Source organism: Ailuropoda melanoleuca, chromosome 15 (genome assembly GCF_002007445.2).
Source record: "Ailuropoda melanoleuca isolate Jingjing chromosome 15, ASM200744v2, whole genome shotgun sequence".
Lineage (NCBI taxonomy): Eukaryota > Metazoa > Chordata > Mammalia > Carnivora > Ursidae > Ailuropoda > Ailuropoda melanoleuca.
The window spans coordinates 17,756,970-17,780,457 of NC_048232.1; the positions used below are offsets into that span (position 1 = coordinate 17,756,970).

Genomic DNA, 23,488 nt, shown 5'->3' on the forward strand with positions numbered 1-23,488 from the left:
GCAACAGAATGAGTGGTGTTATTTTTTCCTGATAGTATAAAATTTAGATAAACTTTTGTAGGATAAGTTATCTTTAGTTAAATTTTGATACTAAGAAAAAAAGTGAGAAAGTAGGATTTTTTAGTAGGGAGCCATGTCATTGGACAAAAATACTGTTGCAGTAGAAGAAAATTACTATTATGTGTTTTCCTTTCTCTGAGTCATATTTTTTCCCCATGTAAAAGAAAGAGTTGTGTAAGTGATTGCTAACATATATATATATATATATATATATATATAATATACACACATATATAGACATGATAACTGAAAGGTACAGAAAGGTAATATAGAAAAATATGTTTATAGCCTTGCCTGTTTTTGTTGTTTAAAATACAGATTTTTTTTGAAGAGCACTAGGAAATGGCATTTTTTGTTTTGTTTTGAATTGTTTTTTACTGTTCAAAAAGATTATTAGAACTTGGCCTGGTGGTTGGTTTCAAAGCTAACTTTATTGCTATTTCACTTTTATGTGTTGAATCTGTTAGTCCTTGCATTTAAAAAGCCCTGGGTATTGATGTTAGGTAGTTAATTCAGGAAGATTCCCTATTTATCAAAATAGTAAATATGTTCTGCACATTACTCTGGCTTCTAAAATGACTGTATGTGGTCATGTTAACTTATGATAAGTGTTCTTTTAAAACAACCTTGGGGAAACATAGACCAAGTCCTTTAGCAATGAGAAATTCTAGTTTTATAGCTCCTTCCCGCTCTTTTAGATTCTTAAGATAGTTACAGGTTTTGGCCGTGATACACAGAAATTGACATGACAAAAACAAAGGTCTGACTACTTAAAGAAAATATAACTCACTCTGTAACCCCAATTTGTGCAGATAGAATGTATTATAGTCAGGGTGTCATGCTGTCCCANATGGTCATGTTAACTTATGATAAGTGTTCTTTTAAAACAACCTTGGGGAAACATAGACCAAGTCCTTTAGCAATGAGAAATTCTAGTTTTATAGCTCCTTCCCGCTCTTTTAGATTCTTAAGATAGTTACAGGTTTTGGCCGTGATACACAGAAATTGACATGACAAAAACAAAGGTCTGACTACTTAAAGAAAATATAACTCACTCTGTAACCCCAATTTGTGCAGATAGAATGTATTATAGTCAGGGTGTCATGCTGTCCCATTGCCAGACTCTTTTCTTCCATTAACAACCAGGACGCCCATATATCTCTAACATCCAAACCATAAAGAGTTGCCTTTTCTTTTTTTGCCCCCCTTATTAGGTATATACCATTGAGGAATCTGGGCTAAACATCCTCGTGTGGTCAGTGATTGGAAACAAAAGAACCGGTTGGATGTATGGACATGTACCTCTCTCCAGTAACAGTGCATTTAAAGTGGCATTTGAAGCTGATTTGGCTGGAGAGGAGGACATCTTTATTGCCCTTGATGACATCACTTTCACCCCAGAATGTGTCTTTGGAGGTAAGTGGTTTCTTTAGTAGATGGGGTGTGCAAGGATTGTCTTTACTATCCAAATATAGAAGAACTGGGACTTCCTAATGAATAACATTTGTTTCCAGGTCCAGTAGTATTCATATATTGAAGGCAGAGCAGTATATATTGTAAGAGGTAAAGTTTTTCTGCCCGTGAGCTTAACCATCAAGTTTCCATGTCCTCTAGGCAACCAAATTACTTTGATTACAGTCCTTTAAGAGACATAGGGGGAAGTTAGTTTCATTAGAAGAACATTGTTGTCTACTTTTTTTATTTCTAAATGTTCACAAGAACTACACAAGGTAAGGAGCCTTCTGCTCACCTATCATCTTCCAAAGTGTCTTTTCCATCCATATAATCTTTCCCCCATTCCCTGGGTCATTTCCCTTCTCCTCACTGTTTCTACTGTACAATCTAGAATTCTTAGTCAAAACAAGAGTCTTGTCAATAACGCTTTTTGAAAGAAATCGCCCCCTTAACTGAAATCTGAATTTCTGCTATTTATGATGCTTCCGCCTAAGTGGCCGTTTGTTCTTTAAAAAGTCTTCAGATTTTCAATGTTAAATAATAGGGTCATTGTCTTTCTGGCTACCCTATGCCTCATTTGAAATTTTATTTTTACAGAGTTATTTAAAAGTTTCTTCTATCTGGGGCGCCTGGCTGGCTCTGTCTGTAGAGCATGTAACTCTTGATCTCGGGTTGTAAGTTTGAGCCCTGCACTAAGTGTAGAGATTACTTAAAAAAAAAATAGAAATTAAAAAAAATTAAGCTTCTTCTTTTTAAGGCCACACATCTGGGTTCTTATCCCTCCTAATTGTCTTTCTCTGGATCCTAAATCCTGGGCAATTTCAACTTCCAGGTCATTCAGCCTTTATAAAATGTTGACCTTTTCAATTCTAGTTACCTTCATAAATATTTTTCCTCCATAACCAGCTTCCACACTTGCATCCTGGATCTTATTCTGTCTGAAATTTTAAGGTTGAAAATTTCATCTGATCATTACATCCTCTACTTCCTGATTCCTCCTCCTAAACCTGTTTTCAAACATAATTAAGAAGAAAAAAAACAATTGCAGATTCTGAGTGTATCCTGCTTTCTTCCATAAAACAGCTGCTTTATACTTTTCTTTCTAATAACTCCAGATCTACTGATCTAACATCTCAATTCCATTCTCAATCAGCACTTTGAATTATTTTATGTCCAATTTTTTAAAGATACATTTTTGTTCTAATTAAGTGCCAGGCATCGTGCTAAGTATGCCACATGCCTTAACATGTTTATTTATCAGACTAACTCTCTAGAACAAATACAAGTATCCAGGTCACGTTCGGTCATAATGGTCTTATCAGTCTTTGGAATTGGATTACTTGAACCATTTGTATTTTCCAGGCTGCTGCTGGTCGTGCTCATTGGGACCACTAAAACTTTTGGTTTATCACCTTAGCTGGTGGTCAAGGGTCCTACACACATCTATTTCCCATTCCCTGGCACTGCTTTTCTACAATAATCCTCAAATCTCCCAGCTGCTCCCTTGAACTTTCTTTATACTGCCAATGTTCTTATATCATTTGAATAGAAAATAATCCCCTTTCATAACAAACTCCCTTAACCTTTTTTTTTTTTTTTTTTAACCACCTCTAAATGTGCCTTTCTCCACAGCCAAACTCATTTTTTGTCACTATTTGTCTCAGGGAAAATCCTCTGTCTTTCCAAGAGTAAATGTTCTTTTTTTTAAAAGTTTTTTTATTATATTATGTTAGTCACCATACAGTAGATCCCTGGTTTCTGAGGTAAAGTTCAATGATTCATTGGTTGCGTATAACACCCAGTGCACCATGCAATACGTGCCCTCCTTACTACCCATCACCAGTCTATCCCATTCCCCCACCCCCTCCCCTCTGAAGTCTTCAGTTTGTTTCTCATAGTCCATAGTCTCTCATGTTTCATTCCCCCTTCTGATTACCCCCCTTTTCTTTATCCCTTTCTTCCCCTACCGATCATCCTAGTTCTTATGTTCCATAGATGAGAGAAATCATATGATAATTGTCTTTCTCTGCTTGACTTGTTTCACTTAGCATTATCTCCTACAGTCCCGTCCATGTTGCAGCAAATGTTGAGAAACCGTTCTTTTTGATAGCTTAGTAATATTCCATTGTATATATGGACCACAACTTCAAATCCAGTCATCTGTCGAAGGGCATCTCGGCTCCTTCCACGATTTAGCTATTGTGGACAATGCTGCTATGAACATTGGGGTACATATGGCCCTTCTCTNGGTGCATATGGCCCTTCTCTTTACTACGTCTGTATCTTTGGGGTAAACACCCAGTAGTGCAATGGCTGGGTCATAGGGTAGTTCAATTTTTAACTTTTTAAGGGACCTCCACACTGTTTTCCAGAGTGGCTGTACCAACTTGCATTCCCACCAACAATGTAGGAGGGATCCCCTTTCTCCACATCCTCTCCAACAATTGTTGTTTCTTGCCTTGTAAATTTTTGCCATTCTACCTGGCATAAAGTGGTATCTCAGTGTGGTTTTGATTTGAATTTCCCTGATGGCTAATGATTTTGAACATTTTTTCATGTGTCTGTTAGCCATTTGTATGTCATCATTGGAAAAGTGTCTGTTCATATCTTCTGCCCATTTTATGATTTGTTTATTTGTTTCTCGTGTATTGAGTTTGAGAAGTTCTTTGTAGATCTTGGATACCAGTCCTTTATCTGTGGTGTCCTTTGCAAATATATTCTCCCATTCCGTGGGCTGTCTCTTAGTTTTTTTGACTGTTTCCTTGGCTGTGCAGAAGCTCTTTATCCTGATAAAGTCCCATAAGTTCATTTTATCTTTTATTTCTCTTGCCTTTGGAGATGTGTCGTGAAAAAGGTTGCTCTGGCCGATGTCATAGAAGTTGTTGCCTATGTTCTCCTCTAGAATTTTGATGGATTCCTGTCTCACATTGAGGTCTTTCATCCATTTGGAGTTTATTTTTGTGTATGGTGTGAGAGAGTGGTCAAGTTTCATTCTTTTGCATGTAGCTGTCCAATTTTCCCAGCACCATTTATTGAAGAGACTGTCTTTTTTCCACCGGATGTTTTTTCCTGCTTTATCAAAGATTAGTTGCCCAAAGAGCCGAGGGTCCATTTCTGGGTTCTCTATTCTGTTCCATTGGTCGATGTGTCTGTTTTTGTGCCAGTACCATGCTGTCTTTGTGATCACAGCTTTGTAGTACAGCTCGAAATCCGGCATTGTGATGCCCCCAGCTTTGTTTTTCCTTTTCAACAGTTCCTTGGAGATTCGGGGCCTTTTCTGGTTCCATACAAATTTAAGGACTATTTGTTCCAGTTCTTTGAAAAATGTCCTCGGTATTTTGATCGGGATAGCATTGAAAGTGTAGATTGCTCTGGGTAGTATGGACATTTTAACTATGTTAATTCTTCCAATCCATGAGCATGGAATATTTTTCCATCTTTTTATGTCTTCCTCAATATCTTTCAAAAGTGATCTATAGTTTCTAGGATATAGGTCCTTTACGTCTCTGGTTAAGTTAATTCCAAGGTAACGTATGGTTTTTGGTGTTATTGTAAATGGGATGGATTCCCTAATTTCTCTTTCTTCAGTCTCGTTATTCGTGTATAGAAATGCAACTGATTTCTGGGCATTGATTTTGTATCCTGCCACCTTACTGAATTGTTCTATAACTTCTAATAGTTTGGGAGTGGATTCCTTTGGGTTTTCCATATAGAGTATCATGTCATCTGCAAAGAGAGACAGTTTGACTTCTTCTTTGCCGATTTGGATACCTTTGATCCCTTTTTGTCTTCTGATTGCTGTTGCAAGGACTTCTAGTACTATGTTGAATAATAGTGGCGAGAGTGGGCATCCTTGTCGTGTTCCTGATCTTAAGGGAAAGGCTTCCAGCTTTTCCCCATTGAGAATAATGCTTGCAGTAGGCTTTTCATAGATGGCTTTTATGAGATTGAGAAATGTACCCTCTATTCCTACACTCTGAAGGGTTTTAATCAGGAAAGGATGCTGTATTTTGTCAAATGCTTTTTCTGCATCAATTGAGAGGATCATATGGTTCTTGAGTCTTTTCTTGTTGATATGATGTATCACATTGATTGATTTGCGAGTGTTGAACCATGCTTGCATCCCAGGTATGAATCCCACTTGGTCATGATGGATAATCCTTTTAATGTACTGTTGGATTCTATTAGCAAGGATCTTGTTGAGGATTTTGGCATCCATATTCATTAGAGAAATCGNCATTCAAGCCGTTCAGGTTGAGACTGCATACTGAAAGATATGATTTTAATGATGCCATGTTGCCAGTAAAGTCTTTGTTTCTATCGATTGTGACTTTCTGTTATCACTCTTGGGGCCTTTTTACCTTTATAGAGCCCCCCTTAATATCTCCTGTAGGGCTGGTTTCGTGGTTACGAAATTGGTTAATGATTGGCGATTTTGGAACGTCTTTATTTCTCCATCAATTCTGAATGACAGCTTTGCTGGATAAAGGATCCTTGGCTGCATGTTTTTCTCTGAAAGAGCTTTAAAAATGCCCCCCCAAGCCTTTCTCTCATTCCAGGTCTCTGTAGACAGGTCTGACGTAATCCTGATACCTTTGCCTTGGTACGTGAGAAATTTCTTTGCCCTGGCCGCTTTCAATACTGTATCCTTGGATCTACTATTTGCGAATTGCTCTATGACGTGACGTGGCGTAGGTTTGTCGTGGTTGAACTTGGGAGGGGTCCTCTCTGCCTCTTGGACATGAATGCTTCTTTCCTTTGCTAGATTAGGGAAGTTTTCAGCTACAATTTGTTCAAATATCTCTTCTAGACCTCTGTTTTTCTCCACCCCTTCAGGGATGCCGANGGATGAATCTGACATTCGAATGTTTCATTGAGTCAGTAATCTCCTGTAACCTACATTCTTGAGATTGGATTTTTTTGAGCCCAGTTTCTATTTTAGCTTTCTCTTCTACTAACCCATCCTTCAATTCACTGATAAGTTCTTCTGCCTCATTTACCCTGGTCATCAGAGCCTCTAGTTTTGACTGCATTTGGTTCATAGAATTTTTTTTTAAAGATTTTATTTATTTATTTTTAGAGATAGAGACAGCCAGCGAGAGAGGGAACACAAGCAGGGGGAGTGGGAGAGGAAGAAGCAGGCTCCCAGTGGAAGAGCCTGATGTGGGGCTCGATCCCATAATGCTGGGATCACGCCCTGAGCCGAAGGCAGACGCTTAACCACTGTGCCACCCAGGCGCCCCTTGGTTCATAGAGTTTTTAATTTCTGCCGGATTCACTCTCATTTCCTCCCTTAGAGAGTCTATATTCTCATTAACATTTTCGTTAATAGTTTTTTCAATTCTACACATCATCTTGACCATTGTTACTCTGAATTCCATTTCTGATAATTTGGTTGTGTCCATATCCATTAGTTCTGTGGCAGAGGCCACAGACTCATTGTCTTTTCTTTGCTGGGGTGGATTTCTCCTTCTCATCATTTTGGTGAGGAGAGGTTGCGGGCTTGTCCATAGCCCAAATTTTGACCAGTACCCAGGCCGTGTGCCCTTGTTTTATAGGGATCTTAGGGATGTGGACTTCTTGATTTTTCAGACTGCCTTCTGGGGGAGGGGCCTGCCGTGCCGATACTCGAGTAACCTTCTTTGGGTAGAGTCTCTGTGTCCCCTGTGAGGGGGGATGGGGATGGGCACACTGTGAGCCGGTATTTCCAGGCTTTCGTTCTCTGGCAGCTTTCCCTGGCGGTTTGCTGTGCCTCTTCTGAGAGTCAGAGCAGCAGTGGCCGAATCTCAGCCTCTGTCTCAGAACAGAGGGATCGCAGACCCTTCTCCACTGATGTTCTGGCCACTTTAACTCTGTTACTGTTGGTGCTGCTCAACCCTGCAGCGTCCCGAGATATGCGCCCCACAGCCGGCGTCCCAGCCCTCACTGTCAGGGCTGGCGCATCTTTGTCCTTTGTGTTTCTAACATCACCAGCCGCCACCCACCAGCCGCCCCACATGCACTCCCGGAGCTCCCAGTCTCAGTATGGATCCAGTGAGCACACCGGAGCTCCGTTTCCGTCTGATGGCACGTGCTCCCCGGCTCACGGTCTCAGTCCGCTCTCTCAGGGTGTCGTCCGCGAGTCCGCCCGCTCCCCCGTGCAGGTGGCTACTGCTTCCCGGGCCCAAACGCGGCGGCTCCCTCCCCCTTCCATTTATCTTCCGATATCTGTGCTCGGTTTCACAGCTCCCCACTTCGTACCTCAATGCTCATCTCTGGAGATGTTCATTTGTAGAGATCCAGATGTATCTTCCTGTGTCTCATGCTGATTCCGTGGATGTTCAGGCTGGTGTGGTACCTATCCAACTCGACTCAGGGGACCAGCTGAAAAAGGGGTCCCCTACTCCTCTGCCATTTTAACTCCTCCCTCCCCAAGAGTAAATGTTCTTGGTCATTTCCATTCTTAGTTTCTCCCAGTCACTGTTCCATCAGTCTTCTCTGTCCTGTGTCTTCCCTTTCTTTCCTCCCCTACTTCTTCTTAGCTCTTGTCACACACATGCAAACATACATACATATGTGTATACATACATACATACAATACATGCATTTATACACCACTTCCCCGTGATTTTGAGCTCCTCAAGAACAAGAGGAGCTTGTCTGTTTCATCTCCAGAGCCTAACACAAGGATTAGGGAATTTGGGCTGAGTAGTGTTATTCTAAATAATCATAACAATTATAGCTGACTGTGTGAGCAGAGTCGCTAACATTTGCCTAAATATAAGTAGGTTGTTGCCCACTATGTCATAGAACAGATTCTACTTTTGAGGACAGTTAAAAAACAAACGCATGAATAAAGAGTAAGAACTTTGCCATTAAGCAATATCTTCTTTGTGTAGTTTCTGTAAAAGAAGTGCCTCCAACCAAACTGCCATCCAAAATCCAGAATNTCCTTCAATTCACTGATACGTTCTTCTGCCTCATTCACCCTGACCATCAGAGCCTCTAGTTTTAGAAAATCATCAATTAAACTGATGTTTCTCTAATGGGGGTAGCAGGACCCCCATAGTGACATACATGCCAGGAAGCATGCAACACCGCCAAAGAAACTGGTTGCAATTCCACTGGATTCACTTGAAGATCTGGGCAGGGAGGTTGCCTAAAGTGGTATGTGACATTTGGAGTAAACATGTATTGAGTGGTGGAGAGGTGACAGCTGGACGAAAGTCTAAATCATGACTCTCTCACTAAATAACTATATATAATTCTGAGAAAATCATTTTAACTCTGTGGACCATGTTTTGTCATCAGGGAAATGAAGTACACGATCTCTTAAGCCCCTTCCAGATTTGCTGTTTTATGATCATGCAGGGCTGGATTTGTACAGAGAGTCAGAAGAATGACAGAGAAAGGGAGAGAATGCAGAGAGTAGGAGGTGGGGACAGGTAAGGGGGTGTAGTGGTAAGGGCAGACAGGTGAAAGCGGAGGTGTCACTGCAGGTAGAGAGGCTCAGTGCTCTTCAGTGTGTTGGTGAATTGAGAAGGCCTGCCCTTCATTCAACCAGTGTTGGTTGGGAGTCTACCTTGTGCTGTCCTGAATTTGTATTGGAAGAGCGGTTATGAATATAAGGTTTTTTTTTTTATTTGTTTGTGTTTTTAACCCTCCGTTACCTTACTCTAAACACACCTCAGGCAGCAAATCCTATAGACTGGCCTTCTTTTTCTCCCCTTGCTTCCATTTTACTGCTCAAACTCTAGTTCAAGGCATCCTTATTACTCATCAGAATTTCTGCAATGGCTGCATAACTGATTTATCTAATTTACTGACACGTAGAGAACTACCAAATTCATCTTCTAGGACCTATTATAGAGTACGTTCCAGGAAAGTAGATCTGGCATCTTTCTTACTCAGCACAGTAACAATTTTTTTTTTTTTTCCAAGCAACAGGGTCTGACTTGAGCTAACGTTAAGTAGGAACTAAATTTGTTGAAAGGATTTTGGACAGTTCCAAAAATTAAATGGAATACTGAGAATCTAACTCAGAAAAACGAGTGGGAATCAAGTGAGATGAAGTAAATCAGAGGGTAAAACTGGCTAATTCCACTGTCTTTGCATATTTGCTTTGGAAACTGGTCTATGTACTCCCCTGCCATCACTCTGAGTGATCTCTAACGGTCCCTGTGTCACTCCATCAGAATTAAAATTGCTGGTTGGAAGCATACCCTCAACCAAGCCCATGCTTCAGGGTCCCCTAGGTTATACTGTCATATCTAATCTCCACATCATCCAGGCCTGCGTAATGGCCAGTTCTCTTTTTAATCATGATCAAGGTTGCATATTCTGCAGCATATGGACCAAATTATAAAGTTAACCAGGAATAATAAATTATCTGTCTGTACTCAAACGGAGAGAGGGGAGATAAAAGGGAAACTATTCAAAATACACGAATTCATGCAAGTTATAAAGAAGAAGAAAAATGCTTAGAAGCTCTCAATTACCAACTAAATAAGTTTCATATCCTTTAGTACAATTCTTGACTTATATGTCTCTGTCTGTGAAATAATCCCACGAAATAGGACCCCCTGCCTCTATCCAGCCATGCCCCATAGTCTTCTAACTCCATGACTTCGGTCCCACCACTTCTCTGGCTGGGAATGCCCTGCCCTTTACCTCCTCTTGTGTAAATGCTTTTCCACTTTGAAGAGCAGAGAAAAACCGCCTTTTTCATGAATTTATCCTTAATATTCCCTGCAGGAAGCCAAATCCTGTTGCAGATTATCTTAGCCTGAAGTTTGCAACTCTCCTATAATATATCTTACATGGTATTTTGTGATATGCATGGTTTATTTTCTGTAATTTTTTTGGTCCATGTTAAAAAAATCACTATTGTCATTATCTTGTTGTGTGTGTGTGTGTGTGTGTGTGTGTGTGTGTGTTTTAACTTTAGTGAGCATGAGTGATCTTTAACTTTTGGGTTGATTGAGAAAAATACAAATTAAATTTCAAGTCAGCATATGATACAGAATAAATACTCATTTTATATCAGAAGTGATATAGTAATTATAGATAAATTATTTAAAACATGATTTTAATGTATTGTTCATTTTTATAATTTTGACTCAGTTAGTGATTCATGAGCCTAATTTTAAAATGAATAGTGATGATTACAAAAAAGCTGAAAGAAAATGGTAATCAGTCAATTCCAGTTCACTTACTGGTTTCTAGAATATTGTTAGACTTTAAATCCATTATTGTGGGTCATGAAGTCCTCACAGTTTATCAAAGGATGGGATGATTCCTTTTTACTCTAGAAAGGGACATTACATTTAAAGGAAAAACAAAACACAAGAACGAGAAAATGGCATTAAAAGCTAATACTGGGCAGACTTATGCAAATAAGACCCAGATTCACCCTTGTCTGCTTTTGGAGAAACTTGCGTCTTATACTATGAGATGGTTCTTACTTAATTTCTTCCTGATTATCAGGCTGGAAGGAATTTTGTTAAATTAGGGGGAAAAAATCCAAATGAAAACCATGGAAAACTCAGTCCTGGTATGAACCCTACTTCGTTCGCCTGGCTGGATTTGACAAGTGCCTCCCTCTGATCCTGAAGATTAACCACAAGTTACTGTTCTAACTGTGTCTTAAAGCTGAATGCTTTTATGTGAACCCTGAGATTATCATAGAAACATCTATATTTCTGTATGTATGGCACATAAATATATACATAATATATACTTTATAAGTGATATGATGTCTATCTAAAACAATACATGGTGTAGTGATGTAGCCATTTCTGTACCATATGAAAACAGTAATCAACTCCTAAATTCCTACTCATGTTTGGAAATTATCATAACCTTTGCTAAATCCTTTCTTTTCACTCAGAAATAGGGCCAACTGGTTTACCAGGCCAAGTGTGTCTGAGAGATTCTGGGAGCTTTTCATTGCCAAGATCAATCTGGCTCTGTTTTGTTCTCTTGGGCTATTAGAGCCTACTTTTATTATGGTTTTCCGAATTCCCTGGAACACATGTGTTGTTACCTGGAAAACATCCAGACTTTACGAAAACAAGTTTGTTTGTTTGTTGCCTAAGAAATAGAATAAAAAAGTGACACTGCTTCACTAAAAAAAAAAAAAGAAAGAAAGAAAAAATCTGTTTTAAGAAGATTTTTTTTAATTAAAAATCAAGTGACTTCAACAATTCTGATAAGAGTTTTTCTGATAACATCTTATTGGCATGTGACAACATTTTACCCAGAAAGAACTGGTTACTCTTTCTGGAAATAGTGGGAAGTGCCAAAAATAGAAAACAACAACAACAACTAAAACACAAGTTTCTTGGCTTAACAAAGAACAAATGGGTTTATATGTATGAGTTATTTTCGCTAATATAAACTTGCTCAAAATAGAAAACATGAAGTTACAGAAATAACCAGGTTTTGGTAAAAACAGGTCTAAAGAAATGATGGGCTGGGTTTTTCTGCCAGATGGAGCAAATGATTGATCAATTAGGAGGTCAGTCCAAGTTCTAGAATATCCTGACCTTGCTGTTTGCTCCTTCTGGTCTTTCTGATTGTAATATAATTAACGTAATGTTAGTCAAGCCTTCTGTGGAATCCCTTATGGGGCAAGATAACCCAATATACTTCAGAGTAATCACTTTTAATCATTTCATCAGAAAGGCAAAAATTAATCTTAAAAATTATGTGGTTTTTTAAAATAATAATAAGCATATACAGCACTCTGAACTTAGAGGTAAAGTTACTGATTAATATTTTTCAAAAGTTAATGTTGATGAAATTAAACATAGCTCTACTTATCTCTCTCTCTAGTGCCAGTGCCCTATTAACTGGAAATCATGTTATCACAGTCATTTTCTCTGGTTCGGTCATAGCAGTAGTCAAGACACTACAGCTGAGAGAACTCTGAAAGACCACCGTAGAATTATATTTGACTCCTGAGTGGTCTTCTCCACCACCTGCCTCAGTAAATCACCTCTCTCTCTTTCGGCCCTCCTGAGCCATGTATAGCAGGTGTTTCTAAAGTCTGTATGAAATTGAACAGCATTCCCTCACCGACAGCTTGCTTAAAACTCTTTTGGTTTCCTTCAGTGTATATATTTCTGGTGTGTGATGGAGAGATAGCGTCCCACTCTCCATCTCAAGCCTACTACGCTGAGACAACAATCTAATAATCAATTGGTGCCAAAATACTCAAAATTTCTTTAAATAAAAGCTTTCCCACTCACAGGATTGACAATGACATTTTCTTTCCTGGTCCCTTCCCAGCCAGCAAAGAGTATAATACCATCATACCTGAAACGTTCATTATTTCCTCCACAGTCGTAGGTTTGAGAGGGAGGACATGGGAGAGGCTGAGTCAGGCATCAGAACAGCAGTACTTCATCCTGCAAGGACAGTGGATTTAATCCTATAAGGCTTTGGAGAACCATTTTTGAGCAGGAGTCTTCCTTTGGGGAATGTAAACTGAAGGCAATAGGAAGCATGAATTTAAAAAGGAATGTATTTAATAATAATGGCCCTAAAATTAGAAGTCAAGAGTTCAGCATTTGGGGAATTTTTTTTTTTAACTTTTCAATAAAGTTGCAGTTAATGTGGGCCAGAGCTACCAAGTGAACAATAGCATTAGATTAGGTCAAGTACGTAACCCGGTCCAACATTGTGCATAACAGAGGCCACACCAGCATAGATACAGTCGGCCAGGAGCTGTCACACCATCTGGAAATGATAAAATAGGAATGAATCTGTTAATCCACTAGGGTCTCTCTGGGTTCCAGGCCTCATGACAAGAAAGAAATGACCAGAAACATTTTATATTTTTATATATGTTCCCACATTCACACACGTTTTAGATTATTTGGGGTTAGATGATGGCAGAAAATTCTTCATTTATGCCATTTCAGTCATTTACGTTGCTATCACTATTTTTCGTTAGGAAGGAATTGGCCATAATCGTGGCAAATGTTGATGTGGAGTAAAAGTGGTAACTCTCTGGGGGCCTCTGGAGTAGGTTCTGTTTTCTCAGCTCTTGATTTTCCCTAAATATATTCTTGATTTTCTTTCAAGTGTGCGACCTCTCCATATGAGCTGAGGGAGAACGGGAACTCGGGCAGTAAGGTATTGACCCCTCCACGGCCTCGTGTGCTCTTTCCTTATGTTGCCCACTACCCCCTACCCAGTCCTTCTTCTCCACCATTTCTGTCACTTGTGAAGAGCTCTGTGGTTTTAAACCACCTGCCAATGTGGTGGGTGCACGCGTGCATACATGCATATACACAGTATTTGCACAAATGCACATATATACATATAAAGACATTATATGTCTGTCTACATACATTGTGAAATTCTTTGAGCTTCTGTATTTGTTTGAGCTTAGCCTTGAGAGGCTGCAGCTCTTCACTTTGCAAATAATGATCACCTTCTGTTTGGCATCTGTTCTCAAGCTCTTATCAGCTTCCACACTGGATCCAACTTCTGGAAACTTTTAGATTTCCCTTACTTTTGCCTCTTCTGTCAGACTTTTGACTTTTCTCGTTCATGTAGCCCTTCTGACAAGCCGAAGAAGCCCTCCTGACTTCTCACATACTCTGCACGCTCCCCAGACGTCTCTGTATGCACCACACTCTTCTGTTTCTCTGTAGTCCAAACAGAGGTCACTTTCCATCTTTCCAGGAATACTTAAGCTATTAGATTTGGAAATGAAATAAAATCAAAATGATTCTCTTAGGACTCCAAATTAGAGAGAACCATTATTAATGAAAAAAGAAATGAATGTTTTTATGCTTTATGAAGGGTCCTTCAGGAAATATGAACATAAAATTATAACTCAAAATACGCTCAAACCAAGAGTTCTGAAGAATTAAAATTAAATATATACATTTGTATATGTGTATATATAATATTTTCCCCCTCCTGTAGTCTTATAATTTTTGTGATCTTTTTGAGTAGTATTGTTAATGAGATATGTGCCAGAGACAAACAATTGCCAATTTATAACGGATGTATTTTACAGTGAGCATTTTACCACTTATGTCATCAAGTATGGCAATATTTGGCAAGAGCTTACTTCCTGCTCTTTAAAACTGAACTTCCTTGTGCACATTTTTTTCCCTTTCAAAGCAGACAATCAATTTTGCTTTCACTAAGCATATTAATCATAAAGATAAAAAATCCATCTGATTATCCTTGGGACTTTAGGCTTTTATTGACTTTATATGAAAAATCATAAGAACGTTTCGCTGTAAATTATCAGTATGAAGTCATTTTTATTGGTATAAGAAAGATGTTTCAACTGCTTCCCAAACTGAGTGACTAAGGAAACTCAACATCCTGTAGGAAGACAAAGAAATACCCTAAATGTCAGGAACTGTAACTGTGTGCATAGCACAGAATGAAGCAGAATGTGTCCAGAGGAATGTCTTGGTTACTGGGAATATGAATGTTAGTTAACAATGTCGGTTCCCCTTTATCCCAGGTGTTTTGTTGTTGTTTCCATTTCCCTATCCTGAGATTTATTGCAAAACAAAAAGGGCAGATTTATTCATATAGAGAGCATTGTTTGTAAAAGTCCTTTATGTAAAATCCCATAAAACTTCCAAAGCAATTGGTAAAAAAACATAGTGTCCATATGAATGTATGATAGCTTTAGTTGCTGAATTATAGATTTATTAAAATACATTGGAAGGTGAATTTTTAGAGAACTTTTCAGTTTCTATTTTTCTGATCTACCCTGTTTTGTGGCTTATTAAATCAATGGAAATAGTTGGTTTGTCAGTACATTCTTTATTTTATCCATTTTGGTTATTTCACTGCATATTATCAAGGAAAGTAAAACTATTTTTAAGCCATTGATTTATTATCCATCATTTTAAGAAATATTTATTGAGCACACACCTCATGCCATTAACTCTTTGGACATTAAGATGGCACTGTATTTTCAAATGAAGGTTGCAACTTCTCCTCCTCTGACTTGCATTGTCCTAACTCAATGTGAAATCACAGCTCAGACCAAAAATTGAGCAAAGACGTGGCAAATAGGCAGTCACAGTGATGCAGCTGCTCTTTCTTGAAGGTGCCAGTATAGCTTCCATTGTGGGATTGTCTGCTGGTTTCAGAATCGCTCTTCTCAAAACAAACTTGCATACACATCCCCTATACTCTAAAGCAGCATTTCTTAACCTGTTTTCTGCTGAAACACACACAAGGCGATTGCTCATGTGCTTATCACACTCCTCATGCGATGCAGGCAAGAGAACAGTGACTTAGGGGGCGACTGGTTGGCTCAGTCGTTAAGGGTCTGCCTTCGGCTCAGGGCATGATCCCAGGGTCCTGGGATCAAGCCCCGCATCAAGCTCCCTGCTCCTCTAGGAGCCTGCTTCTTTCTCTCCCACTCCTCCTGCCTGTGTTCCCTCTCTCGCTGGCTGTCTCTCTCTCTGTCAAGTAAGTAAGTAAATAAATAAATAAATAAATAAATAAATAAATAAATAAAATCTTAAAAAAAAAAAAAGCAGTGACTTAGGACCACTTTCTGTGGGATACAGTAAGTGAGTGTAACTTTACTGTTGGTACAGCCTTGAATCGGCTCCAACATACAGAGAGTAAATCAATTGCAAACTGCAACAGGAGATACACTTCATTATTGATCTCAGCACGCGTTAGACTTGTAATTCATTTGAGACGCTTTCCCCTACGGCTAATATGAGATAGTGTATTAGTGTGTGTGTGTGTGTGCACGCACGCGCACGTGTGCGTGCACGCACGCGCACGTGTGCACATGCACTAAGCTTTCACACCAGCCTCTGGCTTCCTGCTGCTCCCACCTCAGGTCAGCGCAATCCCTCCCATCAGATACAGCCTGAGAAATGTTGACTTAGCAACAAGAGGTGCGTTTAAGTTCAACAGTGAATCACATTGTCATAATGAGTCTACCATTTTCTTGAAGTGTCTTTTGTCCTGCTCCTGTCTCTCCCTCTGTCACAGTCTCCACCATGTGAGCAACCTTCTCCCTCTCTTACTTTCTTTCACCGTTTCCATTCTGACGGTGTCCCTAGGGGTCTGTGGAAACGACCGTTAGCCCTGAATGTGCTATTTCAGCTCGCTTTCCTGGCGTAGGTCTGAGAGTTGCTCTGAGCACGTGATGCTCTCCCACCAAGGCAGCCCCTCATGTAGTGAGCAACACGGTGCGTTCCCACAAACCATGCTGGAGTGGGCCTGACGTGGCACCGTTCCCCTTGTGTGTTCGCTGGCCTTGCACTTTAGTTCCATTGGTTTTAAACAACCTGACTAAGCAGATCACGGGGCCAAGCAATAGCAATGTGCTTGGCCTATGCACACTACATTTGTCAGGGTATTGTGTATTTTATTTATTTATTTATTTTTAAGATTTTGTTTACTGGAGAGAGAGAGCAGGGGAAGGAGCAGAGGGAGAGGGACAAGCAGGCTCAGTGCTGAGCGTGGAGCCCGACACAGGGATCGATCCCACGACCGTTAGATCATGACCTGAGCCGAAATCAAGAGTTGACACTTAACTTAAAAAAAAAAAAAAAAAAAAAAATGGACACATAACCAACTGAGCCACCCAGCCACCCCAAAAGTATGGTGTACTTTAAATGTTGAGTTTTAAAAGGGATTTGGAGAAACTAGAACATAGAAACGTCAGAAGAAAAACATCCAATATGAGTTACAGGCTAGAATAGATTCTGAGGTATATTGTTTCTGCTTTCTCTTAGACAATACTTTCTGGCTGTGTTCCCACAAGGTGGAAGGAGCAAGAGTTATTTTTATGTTCATGAGGTCCCTACCCTCATGAGCTAATCACCTCGGGAAGGCCCCACCTCTGGATATCATCATGTTTCAGCACATGAAATTTGGGGAACACAAACATTCAGTCTATGGCATGATATGTATCCACCATTACAGTGTCATAGAGAAGAATTTCCCTGCTCTAAAAATCCCCTGTGCTCCACTCATTTACTTCTTCTTCCCCCCAAACCCTGGCAGCCACTGAGCATTTTACTGTCTCCACAGTTCTGCATTTTCCAGAATATCGTATAGTTAATATCTGGCACCATGTAGCCTTTTCAGACTGATTTTTTCTCCCCATTTAGTAGTATGTATTTAAGATGGTGCTGAGAATATTCTGGTTATAAAAAAGAACAATTAATATTCATTTTTTTACAGAATTATATGGAAAAGGTATCACCCGTAGTGATTAACTGACTGCATGGGTGACACCCAAGAATAAATACATGTATTAAAATTTTAAAAACACTTTCTTAACCTCCCAAAGGGACTGTGCAGCAGAACGCGTTGAATTCGGAAGATAAATATGCCACATCTTCCCAGAGTACTCATTTCATTTGAATACCTGGAGGAAGGTTTTTATATTAAAAAAATAAAAAGCATGGATATATTCTGGAGTAGAATACAGAATTTTCATTAGATAAAACAAGAGACTTAAGAGAACGCCAAGCTCACGGAGAACCGCTTCTGGCTCCGAGCCTATGTAGACTCCCTTAGGGAGGCCAGTTCACGTTCCTCTTGCATCAGAAACACTTTAGTGGAAAATTTGAGAAGTGATTCAGAGGGATTCAGTTTAAAACAACATACATTTTGGTGGTTAGAGAGTGTCTTCGGTCGGGATGCCCAGGAAGTGGACCCTGAGGCACAGATTCCTGGGCAGGAAGCCTACTGGAGATTCTCCCAGCAGCAAGTCCTGTGGAGCAAAGGGACCGGAACTGGGCAGAGGGACGGTAGGGGGCGGTGCAGGTGTAGTAGGGGCCTCAGCCCATGTCACGATGTCACAGGTGGGGGGGGGCAGGGAGGGTGCCCTGGAACCACACTGGCCCTTTCAGAGATGTCCCTAACTGAGGCACAGGGGCTGGGCCATTTTACCCCCGTGCGCCTGTCAATGAATGGAGCTGTTCCCGGGAGGGGGTGTAACTGCAGAGGGCAGTTCTGGGGGCTGGACTCAGAAAACCTCCTGGCAGCTGTGGGATAGAACACCTTGATATTGGTGGAGGAACGCCGGCAGCCCAAGACAAGAGTCCACAAAACGCAGCACGAGCCCACCAACATCCTTGTAAAGAACAACCTAGAACAAGTGAGTTCTGAGTACCTTTTGCTGTAAAGATTTCTGAAATAATGGAATCGCTATCTCCAAATAGAAGAGATAGTTTTATATTTGTGTATCTAATGTAAGGAAAAAGGTAAGGGAACACACACACACACACACACACACACACACACACCATTCTGAACAGGAGAGAAGCATAAGGAATTTGTGCTTGGAATATGGAAAATTAATTCCTTCGTGTTTTTTTTTTTCCAGCTCATAAAGATAAAAGTTTACCGCATAAAATATTTTAGAAAAAAATCAAATTAAGACTGTCTGCCTTTCCTTAAATGTGAGATTAATCTAATGGATGTGTGGTGTGTGTGTGTGTGTGTGTGTGTGTGTATGTATGTGTATAAAGGTATAAAAACTTAAATCCAATCTACTTTCTAAGTTTGGGTTTCTGGTGTGTACGCTGGAGCTCTGCAACTCCATGTGCTGCTCTGACCTGTCAGTCGTTAGATAAGAACATGGTGGCCGCGTCTCGAAGTCCTGCCTTTACCCCAGTTCAATATGCTGGTTTCCATGAGAGGTTCCCTCAGGTATGGCTTTCACCACAGAGTTTACGTCTAAATATATCATAGCTACATTACCACTACTGAGTGAGTCAGGGGAAGAGGAACTTTCAAATTTCGTTTTTTTAAATAAATTCACATCACCATCTTAATGCATAAAACAAATTATTCTTATATAATTAATTATAATTATTCATATATAATCTTACATATATATAATCTATAGCTTCTATATAATTAAGTGATTATAATTATATCATATATCTTTTATATAAGATGTAATACATAATCTTATATATAATTTAATTTATAAATAAAAGTTTTAAAATGTAAAGAACGCAAACGTATTCCTGAACTGGTCCCCACTATTATCTATTTTTTTTTCCTTAATGTACTGATGAGTCCATCAACAACTGTCACAGAGACAATATGAAGTGTAAGGACCATTCCACTAATAATGTTCCAGCAAATTAGTGCAATTATGTGTATTCTCATCTATTTCTGACCTCTGGAAATTGCAGCAAGTCAACAGTCTTTGCTCATGCTTTAGGTTTTGGCTTAGAGCTGATTTAAACCATTGCTGCGGAATAGTTTCATGTGCTAAAAATGTATTAAACTAGCATTGTGTCTTTGGACACTCAAAATTTATGGGCCTCAGGATCCGCATATGTAAAATAAGTCAGTTGGATTTGAACCACATTATCTTCAGGATTCCTGCTAGGGCAGTGTCTTGCCGTCCATTATGATTCCACTGGCCCTTTACATAGGGCAGCACATGACCTTTGAGCTGTCATCAAGACCCGAGGGCAAAGAGCAGTGTGACAAACCCATGGCAGACATCTACTTCTGTGACTCAGCCCTAACCAGGGTCTCAGGAGCCAGATTTCCCAAATGGAGGCCATAAAACGTTTATAAACTACCTACTGGTAGAATGACAATTCCCTCCACAAAATTCTAAAGCTGCAAATGTAGCTTTCCAAAGTGCTTAACTTACTGTGTAAAATACCTTTGCTCTTTAGTGGTCAAACTTAAGACAGAAGAACCAAAATTTCTTCTTTAATTTGCAAGTGTCATTTTTTTAAGAATGTTGTTTCTGAGGTTAAGATGAGACATACTCTCTAATCGCATCTGGATGTTTTGTAGAGCTAATATCATTCCTAATTGGAGATTAATTGTCTTAAATTGCCATGATGTTTCATTTTTACGCAGGAATAAATGTATCCTATAATGTTTCAACACTGGACGGAGCGATAATTCTAATACGAAAACGACTTGCTTTCTGTGTAGGTCCTGTGGCACCCCAGCCATCGCCCTGTGAAGCCGATCAATTTTCTTGTATCTACACACTCCAGTGTGTCCCTCTCTTGGGGAAATGTAACGGACAGGAAGATTGCATAGACGGCTCTGATGAGATGGCTTGTGCGCTCAGCCCCCCTCCTCAGCACTGTGGTAAAATGGAGTTCCAGTGCTGGAGCAACGAGTGCATCCCGTCCCTCCTGCTGTGTGATGGAGTGCCCGACTGTCACTTTAATGAAGATGAAGCTGGCTGCCGTGAGTTATTTTCACTAACTCAGTGTGCCAGGGAAGAAATGCAGTTTGGAAATTATAAAGAGAGCTTGACAGATGCAGCGAAGTTCTCTAGAGTCTTACCATGATCGTGTCATCAGTAACGTAGCCGCTTGTATTATGTTGCTAAACACAGCATGGAGACCTTGCTTTAGCATTTCTTTCTTTCTTTCTTTCTTTTTTTTAAATTAACATATAGTGTAGTATTTGTTTCAGGGATACAGGTCTGTGATTCATCAGTCTTACATAACACCCAGCACTCATTACAACACATACCCCCCGTCTGTCTATCACCCAGCCACCCCATCCTCCCAACCCCTCCCCTCCAGCAACCCTCAGTTTGTTTCCTGAGATTTAAGAGTCTCTTATGGTTTGTCTCCCTCTCTGGTTTTGTCTTGTTTCATTTTTCCTCTCCTCCCCTATGATCCTCTGCCTTGTTTCTCAAATTCCACGTATCAGTGAGATCGTATGATAATTGTCTTTCTCTGATTGACTTATTTCGCTTAGCATAATACCCTCTAATTCCATCCACGTGGTGGCAAATGGCAAATTTCATTTTTTGATGGTCGCATAATATTCTGCCTCACACACACACACACACACACACACACACACACACCCTACATCTTCTTTATCCATTCATCTGTCGATGGACATCTGGGCTATTGCCATAGTTTGGCTATTGTGGACATTGCTGCTATAAACATGGGGTGCAGGTGCCCCCAGATCACTGCATTTGTATCTTTGGGGTAAATACCTAGTAGTGCAATTGCTGGGTCATAGGGTAGCTCTATTTTCGACTTTTTGAGGAACTGCCACACTATTTTCCGGAGTGGCTGTACCACCTTGCATTCCCACCAACAGTGTAAGAGGCTTCTCCTTTCTTTGCATCCTCGCCAACATCTGTCATTTCCTGATTTGTTCATTTTAGCCACTCTGAGTGGTGTGAGGTGATATCTCATTGTGGTTTTGGTTTGTATTTCCTGGATGCTGAGTAATGTTGAGCACTTTTTCATGTGTCTGTTGGCCATTTGGGTGTCTGCTTTGAAGAAATGTCTGTTCATGTCTTCTGCCCATTTCTTGATTGGATTATTTGCTCTTTGTGTGTTGAGTTTGATAAGTTCTTTATAAATTTTGGATACCTGCCCTTTATCTGATATGTCATTTGCAAATATCTTCTCCCATTCTGTTGGTTGTCTTGGTTTTGTTGACTGTTTCCTTTGCTGTGTTTGCTTAGCATTTCTGGAAACATTCTGTTTGTAGTCACACTAATCTCTTTTAAACTTAACTGATTTTCTTTTTTATTTACATCTGGGCCATTCATGTGGGGGACGCTGCTATGTATTTGTTATCTTTTTTGTTGTTGCTATTACCATCTGTCACCATGCCAAGTGACTATAGTATTATGGCCTACATTTCCTATGATGTACTTTTCATCCCCATGACTTATTTCTTTTATAATTGGAAGCTTGTACCTCTTAATCTCCTTGACTTACTTTTCCCAACCCACAACCCCTCTAGCCTCTGGCCGCCACCAGTTTGTTCTCCGTGTTTATGATTCTACTTCTGTTTTTGCTTGTTTTTTAGATTGCCCATATGAACGAAATCGTATGGTATGTGTTTTTCTCTGTCTGACTTATCTCACTTAGCATAATACCCTCTAGGTCCATTCATATTGTCACAAATGGCAGGATTTCGTTCTCTTTTTTGGCTGTATAATATTCCATTGTGTGTGTATGTGTGTGTGTTATATCTTCTTTATCCATTCATATATTGATGGATGCTTGGTTTGTTTCCATAGCGTGGCTATTATAAATAAGGCTGCAATACACGTAGGGGTGCATATATCTTTTCAAATTAGTGTTTTGTTTTCTTTGGATAAATACCCACATGTGAAATTTCTAGATCATCTGTGGTTATGTTTTTAATTTCTTGAGGAACCTCTGTAGTATTTCTTTTGTGTTATTTGTTTTGTTTTTATCATGGCTGCACCATTTTACATTCTCACCAATTGTACACAAGTGTTCCTTTTTCTCTACATACTCAACAACACTTGTCATTTCCTGTCTTTGACACTAGCCATTCTTACAGGTGTGTGGTGATATTTCTCTGTAGTTTTGATTTGTATTTCTCTGAAGATGAGTGATGTTGAGCAAATTTCCATATGTCTGTTGGCCATCTGGATATATTCTTTGGAAAAATGTCTATTCAGGTCCTCTGCCCATTTTTAATTAGATTATGTGTGTGTGTACAGTTGTATATTTTGAATATTAAGCCCTTATCACATTAAGCCCACATCATTTGCAGATATCTTTTCCTATTTAGTAGGGTTTTGTTTTTATTGTTTTTGTTTTTTTGTTTGGTTGTTTTTTGGTTTTTTTAGTTTTGTTGGTAGTTTTTTCTCTGTGAAAAAGTTTTTTAGTTTCATGTACTCCAAATTGATAATTTTTGCTTTTGTTTCCCTTGCCTGGGGAGACAAATTCAGAAAAATATGCTAAGGCCGATGTCCAAAAGTTTACTGCCTATGTTTTCTTTTAATTGTATGGTTTCAGGACTTATATTTAGGTCCTTAATCCATTTTTTTTATTTTAATGTTTTTTTTATTATATTATGTTAGTCACCATACAGTACATCCCTGGTTTCTGATGTAAGTTCAATGATTCATTAGTTGTGTATAACACCCAGTGCACCATGCTATACGTGCCCTCTTTACTACCCATCACCAGTCTTTCCCATTCCCCAACCCCCCTTCCCTCTGAAGCCCTCGGTTTGTTTC

General features: G+C 39.6%; 1 protein-coding gene across 1 annotated transcript in view; it reads left to right on the forward strand.

Moving 5' to 3' along the window:
• The window catches only part of MALRD1 (MAM and LDL receptor class A domain containing 1), a 683,830-nt gene that overhangs the window by 501,763 nt on the left and 158,579 nt on the right, over positions 1–23,488 (forward strand). The window contains exons 25-26 of the mRNA XM_034644348.1: positions 1,275–1,476; positions 20,434–20,697. Of these exons, the coding sequence (XP_034500239.1) occupies positions 1,275–1,476; positions 20,434–20,697 (466 nt within the window). The remainder of the gene's footprint in view (positions 1–1,274; positions 1,477–20,433; positions 20,698–23,488) is intronic.